This window comes from Balaenoptera borealis, assembly GCF_965194805.1.
Source record: "Balaenoptera borealis genome assembly, chromosome: 2".
Classification (NCBI taxonomy): Eukaryota; Metazoa; Chordata; class Mammalia; order Artiodactyla; family Balaenopteridae; genus Balaenoptera; species Balaenoptera borealis.
The window spans coordinates 171869920-171879218 of NC_138867.1; the positions used below are offsets into that span (position 1 = coordinate 171869920).

At 54.0% G+C, this 9299-nt stretch overlaps 1 protein-coding gene across 3 annotated transcripts in view; it reads left to right on the plus strand.

Moving 5' to 3' along the window:
* The window catches only part of SUGP1 (SURP and G-patch domain containing 1), a 29260-nt gene extending 22078 nt beyond the window's left edge, over positions 1–7182 (plus strand). For all 3 annotated transcript variants that reach the window (XM_082379929.1, XM_082379930.1, XM_082379931.1), the window contains 6 exons: positions 3607–3713; positions 4562–4739; positions 5125–5231; positions 6065–6210; positions 6556–6685; positions 6984–7182. In XM_082379929.1, the coding sequence (XP_082236055.1) occupies positions 3607–3713; positions 4562–4739; positions 5125–5231; positions 6065–6210; positions 6556–6685; positions 6984–7010 (695 nt within the window). In that variant the 3' untranslated portion in view covers positions 7011–7182. The remainder of the gene's footprint in view (positions 1–3606; positions 3714–4561; positions 4740–5124; positions 5232–6064; positions 6211–6555; positions 6686–6983) is intronic.
* The last annotated feature ends 2117 nt before the right edge of the window (positions 7183–9299 follow it).

Genomic DNA, 9299 nt, shown 5'->3' on the forward strand with positions numbered 1-9299 from the left:
GAAAGGGTAAAAGTTCTTGACTTAAGCTGAGGTCTCCAAGATCTACGGTAAGAACAAATCATCTATCCATGAAATTGTGAAGAAGGAAAAAGAAGTTTGTGCTAGTTTTGCTGTCATACCTCAAACTGCGAAAGTTATGGCCACAGTGTGTGCTAAGTACTTAGTTAAAACGGAAAAGGCATTACATTTGTGATAAGATATTTTGAGAGGGAGAGAAAAACCACATTCACATAATTTTTATTATAGTATATTGTTATAGCTGTTCTATTTTATTGTTAGCTATTGTCATTAATTTCTTACTATGCCTAATTTATAAATTAAACTTTGTCATACGTATGTATATATAGTATACATGGGGTTCAGTACTGTGTGTGGTTTCAGGCATCTACTGGGGGGATCTTGGAATGTATCCCCTGCAGGTAAAGTGGACTGCTGTATCCCCCTGTTGTTTTAATAGTTGAGTCTTTTCTCTTTTTTTCTTAGGCAGTCTAACTAAAGATTTGTCCATTTCGTTGGTCTTTTCAAGAAACCAACTTTTGATTTCATTGATTTTTCTCTGTATTTTGTATTTCCTGTTTCTTTTATCTCCATTCTAATCTTTATTTCCTTCATTCTGCTAGCTCTGGAATTAGTTTGCTCTTCTTTTTCTGGTTCCTTAAGATGTACAGTTAGGTATTGATCAGAGGTCTTTATTTATTTATCTGTCTATCTTTATTTATTTATTTATGGCTGCATTGGGTCTTTGTTGCTGCACGCGGGCTTTCTTTAGTTGCAGCAAGCTGGGGCTACTCTTTGTTGCGGTGCACGGGCTTCTCATTGTGGTGGCTTCTCTTGTTCCGGACCTCGGGCTCTAGGCACGCGGACTTCAGTAGTTGTGGCACACGGCCTCAGTAGTTGTGGCACACGGCCTCAGTAGTTGTGGCACACAGGCTCTAGAGCACAGGCTCAGTAGTTGTGGTGCACAGGCTTAGTTGCTCCGCAGCATGTGGGGTCTTCCCAGACCAGGGCTTGAACCCGTGTCCCCTGCATTGGCAGGCGGATTCTTAACCACTGCACTACCAGGGAAGCCCGGTCTTCTTTTTTAACATGAGCATCTACAGCTATACATTTCCCTCTTGGCACTGCTTTTGCTACACCCCATAAGTTTTGGTGTGTGTTGTGCTTTTGTGTTCATTCATCTCTAAGCATTTTCTGATCTCTTGTGATTTCTTCTTTGACCCATATGTTGTTTAGGAGTGTGTTTAATTTCCACGTTTGTGAATTTTCCAGTTTTCCTTCTGTTACTGATTTCTGGCTTTATTCCATTGTGATCAGAAAAGATACCTGGTATGATTTGTCTTTTAAAATTTATTAAAATTTGTTTTGTAGCCTAACAAATGATCTATCCTGGAGAATGTTCCATGTGTACTTGAGAATACAGTGTATTCTGGTGGTGTTGGATTGCATATTCTATAGATATCTATTAGGTCTGGTTGGTTTATAGTGTTGTTCAGTCCTCTATATCCTTATTGATTTTCTGTTTAGATGTTCTGTCCATTATTTAAAATAGGTACTGAAATCTCTAACAATTACTATGGAACTGTTTATTTCTCCCTTCAGTTTTGTCAATTTTTGCTTCATTTATCTTGGGGCTCTGTTTTTAAGTCTGTATATATATTTAATGGTCATATCTTCTTTCTGTATCAAATCTTTGTAAATATATAACATCCTTCTTTGTCTCTCATAACCTTTTTTGATTTAAAGTATATTTTGTCTGATACTAGTATGGCTAGTGTAGCTCTGTCTTGGTTACTATTTGCTTGAAATTTCTTTTTCCTTCCTTTGACTTTCAACCTATTTGTGTCTTTGTATCTAAAGTAAGTCTCTTCTAGACAACATATAGATAGTCCTGTTTTCTCCCTTAAGCTTTAAAGTACTTGGATTCAGTTTTGTCATAGAAAGCTCAGGAAATGCACAGTGATAAGAACAATAATTGATACAGTCAGTTTTGCACAGTGATCTCCAGCTTCTCCCTCCTTGACAGCAGTTTCAGGGACAGCCAACGTGTGGCCTCATTTTCTACCACAAACCCATAAGGTTGGGGGTCTGTTGTCATCACATTTTGCAGATGATGTTGGTGACTGATAATTGGCCGTCTCATGCCGTCTGTCTGACTCCCTCACCACGCAGCCTGCACCATGGGCAGAACCCTCTCAACCTCCCTCACCCCTGACTTCACTGGAGCTGGACACACAGGCACAAAGAAGAGTCATATATGCCCTGGCGCCAAAACCCACATTTGCCACACAAGGATGGGCTGAGGGGGAAGGCGTCTCACCCAGGTCACAGGGCTGGCCTGGCCTGTTGGCCCTGCCCACCCAGCTCTGAGAGTGGTCTCTGGCTGAATGCCTCCCTTGGCCAAAGAGAAAAGCTACTGACTGAAAAGTGTTGTACTCCCTGGGGCTCTAGATAGCACCTCTACCCAGGGTTGAGGGTGCCTAGGGTCGGATTGCTGCTCAAGTGCCAAACCTGGTGCCCACTGTAAAGGAGGGTGCTCAGATGTGAGGGCTCTTCTGACGCATGCACACCCCACCTCTGAGATCGTGTCCGCAAGGTCCAGCCCCAGCTCCCAGGTCCTTCATATTCTAGGGGACAAGTACAGGCTCTGAAGTCTCAGGTTCAGATTCAAGCCCCACTGGCCCACATTGTCCCCAGGGGAGCGTGGGCAGCCCCCACCTGCCTGCTCACTGGTGAAGTCGCCCAAGGAGGAAAGGGACTGCGGGTGTGATCCAGGCACACAGCAGGCTGCTCAGACCTTGGCTCCCTTGCTCTCTCCATGGCGCTCTCCAACATCTTTCAGAGCCCCCATAGACCGAGGAGGGATTGGTGTGCAATCTTAGGGCCCAGGAGCACCTGCGGGTGGTTCTTGCAGCCAACGACCCGGTCCTGTTGAGCTGGGAAGACCTGGCTCTTTCCATCCTCCCAGAGGGGCCTCTGCACCCCTTTCTGCCTGGCTTCTTCCCCAGGAAGCCACCACCTGAGGGGTGGTTGTTTCCACCACCCAGATGGGGCCATTGCAGCATCTTGATGTGAGTTAGCGTTGCAGGCTCCAGCCAAGCTCCAAAGGTGATGCCAGCTTAAATGTCAGTTGCTTTAAAGATGGTTGGCTGCTTCCCCAGAAGGAGCTAACAGAACCACGCAGCTGAGTCTTATGCCAGACTCCAAACCTGTGTGTCTACATAAGGTATCTGTTCACCGTAGGGCTTACTTCCAAGAGCCTGTGTGCAAGCATCTCTGGCTTTGCAGATTCCCTGCCTTGTCACCCATTAGCTGTGTGACCTTGAGTGAGGCCCCAGACCTCTTGAGTTTTGGTGTCAGCATTTGTAGTGTGGAGTCATAGAGCCTGCCTGGAGCAGTCATTTGGGGATGGAACTGAGTACACACGATAGAGCGGAGCAAAGCCCCCCGAGGTCATCAAGTGACATGCATGCTAACTGTTCCGACTTCAGTGTCCTGCCACATGGGCCAAGTGCCTCAGGTGTCGTCAACACATGGACTCTGCCTGGGACACAGATGCATGGCTAAGCCCACGTGTCTGTTGCTGACCAGCCTGTGTCTTGTTTCTAGTTCAGGACCTCAAGGGTCTAGGCTACGAGAAGGGGAAGCCCGTGGGTCTGGTGGGTGTCACAGAGCTTTCGGACGCCCAGAAGAAGCAGCTGAAGGAGCAGCAGGAGGTAAGGCCCTGGGGGGCAGGGCAGGCAGGCTCCAAGGGGCTGGTGGAGTATCGTCTCCCACCCTGCCCTGTGGTGCAGTGGTCACGGTGTATTCTTTCTGAGCCTCCCTGTGCCAGGTGAATCCCACAGTCAGGGGAGAGGCTCTTGGGCAGGTGGGTCCCCCATCAATGGCAAGCCACCCCCTGAGGGCCCTCCCAAGCCCACAGTTGGGCCCAGAGCCCAGGCCTTCTCATGCTGCCTGGGCAGCCTTCTCAGCTGATGCTCCACAGCTACTTCCCACTGCGCTCGTGGGCTGGTCCTGACTGGAGAGTCTCCATTTAAGTTTTCCTTACCGTTCCCTGCAGCACTCAGTACAGGATAAGCCTGTCTGGCACTGGGTGCCCTGAACAATGTGACAGCTGTTCAGTTGGTGTTGGGCAGTTTGGGAGTGAGGGCTGGCTCAGCAGGGAGCTCTGTGGCCAGGATATGGACAGCTGGGACAGCTTACCTGGGCCACCTCCTCCAGGCTGGCGGCCCCATCACATCACCCTCGACCCTCCCAGTGGTCAGGAGCCCACGTTGCCCTCATTTGGTCCACAGTGATGGTGCCCAGGATATTCCAGATTCCAGGCCGGGCTCTGGGTGAAACAGAGAGAGGTCCTCCCTGCTCAAAGTAGAGATTCAGGGGACCCAGGGCATGTCCTGACACAGGACTCAGTGCCTTCCTGAACACTTGCTCTGAGCCCTGCTCTTGTGCCTGCTCCAGGGAGGGGGGAAAAGGGGTGCCCAACATGCACAGGGGAGGCGAGGGGGCTAGCTTCCTGCACGTACGGTGCATGGCCTTGCTCACTGGCGTGTGCCGCCCACAGATGCAGCAGATGTACGACATGATCATGCAGCACAAGCGAGCGATGCAGGACATGCAGCTGCTGTGGGAGAAGGCACTGCAGCAGCACCAGCATGGCTACGACAGTGACGAGGAGGTGGACAGCGAGCTGGGCACCTGGGAGCACCAGCTGCGGCGCATGGAGATGGACAAGACTCGGGGTGGGCCGAGGAGCGAGTCACAGGGGTGGGGTGGGGGGGGTGCCCTTTTCTTCAGGGTGCTGTGGGCTCAGGAAGCCCACTCACCGGCCCAGGAAGTGCCTGGAGACACCACATTGGGGTCTTAAGCCACCTATCCAGCCTGTAAGGCCTTGGGCAAGAGACTTGGCCTCTTTGTGCCTGTTTCTTCAGTGGTAAAAGGATGGTCCTCTGAGTGTTCACTGGCGTTTGAACACGGAACACAAGGGCTGCGTGGGAGAGCAGGGCTCGAGGTCTCAACCAGCTGCCTCGTTCCCCACGGCCCCAGACTCCCCCCGAGACTCACACTTCTGCTGTGGGGCTGCCACACCCTCCTTCCTCCTCTCACCTTTAACCCATCTCTGGGCAGAATGGGCGGAGCAGCTGACGAAGATGGGCCGGGGCAAACACTTCATCGGAGACTTCCTGCCACCCGATGAGCTGGAGAAGTTCATGGAGACCTTCAAGGCCCTGAAGGTAGGCTGGGAGGGGCCCCAGGCACCAGCCCCGGCTGTGAGCCTGTGTAGCAGGCGGCCTGCACAGTGTCCCAGCCCCTCCTGCAGCCTCCTCATGTGGCAGGCATCTGTGGTGGCCTCAGGGGCCCCCTCGCTCACAGGAGGAGTAGGGCCCTCTTGCCACGGGTGGCACCTGCTTATGACAGGTGCCATCTGCGTAGGGAATTAGAAAATAGCATCTTGGCTGCCGCTTTAGAAACATTTCCTGGGGCTTTAGGGAAATTCTGCTTCCAGTGGAGCCAATTAAATGCAGTTTACAGGCAAAGCATTTCTCAGGCAGACACCCCCATGTGTTGGGCTCTCCAGAGTGAAGTTGTTCTTCCCATGCTGCCCTCATGCTCAAGAGGAGAGGGCTGACATAGAACATTCCACGTAGTCTTTTGAGGGTTTTTGTAAAACTGCTTTGTACCACATAATCTCACCAATGAGATGGTCACCTCATGTGACCACAGCACTCTTTTTAGCACTCTGTGTAACAAATGGCTCTTGGAACATGGGATTTTTCTTCACTGATGAACCATTAATCTTTCTCATGGTGGACAAGGCCTGTGTGACCTGTCACCTTGCCTTCTTTGACTTGGCCACCAGGGAGCTCAGTACTGCTTCTGGCCCTGGGGCCTCTGAGAAGGGGCAGCTTGATCTCTTCTCGAGGAGTCTGACCTAGTGGTGGGGAGGCAGGTGGGCAGGTGGTCCCAGCGGCCAATGAGGCCATGTGGGGGGTGGGGTTTCAGGCCAGAGCTGGGACTAGGGATGGCTGCAGCCCTGGTGGATGACGGCTACCTCCTCCCCCTGCAGGAGGGCCGTGAACCTGACTACTCAGAGTACAAGGAGTTCAAGCTGACAATAGAGAACATCGGCTACCAGATGCTGATGAAGATGGGCTGGAAGGAGGGCGATGGCCTGGGCTCAGAAGGCCAGGGCATCAAGAACCCAGTCAATAAGTGAGTGTGGCCTCCAATGCCAGTGGGGAGGGGGGAGAGGAAAAGTCCCACACGGAGACATAGGCCCAGGGCCTGGGTCCAGCCCTGTCACTGTGCTGGGAGTCAGGGATATGGACTCTGGTGGCTGGGCCGTCTTGGGCTCTCCATCTTCCCACAGTGCCAGGAGTGTCCCAGACAGATGTCACCCAGCCCAGCATAGCCCCCACATTGAGCTGCATTGGGGTGCTGCTGCTGAGCCCAGCCAGGGCGGGTGAGGCCTCCCTGCCCCAAGCTCAGGTCCCTCACCCCGCCTCTTGCCGGCACCAGCCTGCTCCCCGGCTCACACCACCCGTTGCCCCAATGCAGGGGGACCACCACGGTAGATGGTGCTGGCTTTGGCATTGACCGGCCAGCCGAGCTCTCCAAGGAAGATGACGAGTACGAGGCCTTCCGCAAGAGGATGATGCTGGCCTACCGCTTCCGGCCCAACCCCCTGGTGCGTGTGTCCCTATCCCCCTATATTGCTTGTGGCCGGGCCGCCACAGTTCCTCCGCTGTAGGCGGGTGGTGGTGCTGGTCACAGAAGTGTCCCTCCTTCCGCAGTCCAGCTAGGCTCTCCAGCAGACCCACCCCACCTCTCCACCTTGTTCGAGCCTGCCTCGCCTCCCCAAAGCCTGCCCTCCCTTCTAGAGGATGTGAGCTAGCTGCCCCCGCTAGGTTCTAGACGGGAGGAACTGCTAGCTCCCTTTAGCACAGCATAACCACCTCCCCTTTTATCTTTCTTGCTTCCCACAGAACAACCCCAGACGGCCTTACTACTGAGTATTCTGGAAAAATGCACAAATGTACTTTCCAAAAGGCCGACCATTCCTGGACTGTGGAATGTTCCGGCCTGCTTTTCTGCCTGCCCTTCCCATTGTTGCGAGTGTCGTGCTGTGTATTAAAATCCCAGTGCTTGCCTGCCGTGGCAGCCTGGTCTTGCCATCACCAGAAAGCCCTCCTGTTCCTTAGCAGGGCCAGGCTGGACCGGTGGGGGCAGGACGCTGCTCTGAAGGCTGCACAGCGCCAAGGAATCCTGGAAGACCACCTGGACCTTCTGTCTGCTTATGGGGTCCCCCATCGGCCTGGGTTGGAGTTGAGGGGAGGAGCTTTGGAGAGGGGAGGGTCGGCCAGCTGGCCAAGACCTGGCTGCACCTGGGCCAGGGGCATCAGGGACTCCCCTCGTAGCCTAGCCCTGCACTGCAGAAGGAGGCTGGGGAGGGGTCTCCAGGCAGGGCCCATTCCTCCCTCAGACCCGCAAGGCAGGTGGACCCAGGGCACACCTGTGCCCCTCAACCTCTCTTGACACGTGGCATTGACAGGGCCCCACACACACACACGCACAACAAACCTCGCTAGCGATGGCTGCAGCCCAAGCTACCCTAGCTGCCCTGGGTCCTACAGGTATAGTGGACACACGAGTCCCTAGGGCTCGTGCCTTTGGGGGACAGCTTCATGGACGGATACACTGTACTAAGACATCACACGCCTCCTGGAGGAGGGGAGGCTATTGGGTAGCCCAGACCAAGGAGAGCTTGCCACATCTCCAGAGCCTGTGCCTCACACTTGTGCAGAAACCACACACTGAGGATCTTGTGCAACTGCAGCTGCTGAGTGAGCAGCTTGGGCAGGGTCTCGGAAATCTGTGAGCCATGCTTGGAGTATCAGGGCCTGGCAAACTGAGGAGCCCCTACCTCTCATCCCCCTGCCACATACACATACCCAGTAGGTCCTGCTCAACCCCTGTGAGCTCATGGGGTCTGAGGACTCAAGCTGGCGTCAGGCTCCTGGGCCAGCCTGCAGTTCACACAGTCATTCAGCAAACAGCACTGACTGTGAGTCACATGGATGGGATTTGCCCCTGGGCACCCACGGTCTGCTGGGGCTGTGGCCATTATCCCCTAACAATCTGAGACTGATAAATGCCATAAAGAGGAAGTGGGACCTATGGTGGAGGTGGCCTGGGGAGTGTCTCAGTGAGGGAGTTCAGGGTCTGGAAGTCTCAGCAGCAAACCCCTGGCTGGCGTGACATGTACTACACTGTTTCCCCATCATGGACGCTGTACCCAGGGTAGGGCAAGGGGGTGAGGTGGAGCCTGCCCTGGGGGACCAGAGTCCTGAGCACAAGGGTATAGGTCTGGGCAGCCAGAGGTTCCAGTGATGGGGACCCTGGGCCTCGGTCCCAAACATCTAAGTCAAGGTCACCCCTCCATTTAATTCTCAGTGACCAGAAGGCTTGCCAGACTCAGACCACGGACTCTAGCCCCAGCCAGGGGGACAGTTGGAAGAGGAGGCTTCCAAATGCTGTGTGGGTGTGCAGGTATCTGCCAGATACAGGGTGCAAGGCCAGCCCCGTAGACAGCTGCACCAGATACCGCTGGCCCTCCAGGGGGAGAAGTGGGGCTGGAGTGGCAGGGAGACCTCCCTGGAGGAGGGGACATTGGGGCCTGCTTTAAGGGGTGAGGGAATATGAGAGGGTCCATCTTGCAGATAGGAGAGAGGCATGTAGGGTATTGGCACCACAAGAATTGAGAAAAATCAAGAAATGAGGCTGGAGATTCAGATCAGCCCAGAGAAACCTGAGCTTCACGCATGAGCAACAGGCACCTGGGGAAGGAGGCTCTCAGGTCAGTGGCCAGATCATCTTGTCACCCAGGCTCAGAGATGGGACCCAAATGCCCCATGGAGAAGGGGCCCTGGCTGGGCCCGGGTGGGAGTTGCAGGGATATGAGGGTTACAATTTCCCCCCAGGGGATTCCCTGGTGGTCCAGTGCTGTGGCCCTGGTTCAATCCCTGGTCGAGGAACTAAGATCCTGCAAGCCACATGGCACAGCCAGAAAAAAAAAACAAAAACTGGGCCCCCTAGGGCAGGAAACAGGTGGGCACCGCTCACCCTGTTTCCTGCACCCGCAAGTACCACGTGGGCAAGAATCCGAGGCTCGCTGGAGGGGTTGACACAAAGCTGCCTCCTAATTCTCCACCCTGCAACCCCCTCCCTGGTCCAGCCCTGCCCCCTTGCATATGACCCCGAATGGAGCCCAGCCTCCTCCAGGCTGTTCAGAACGCTCCCAA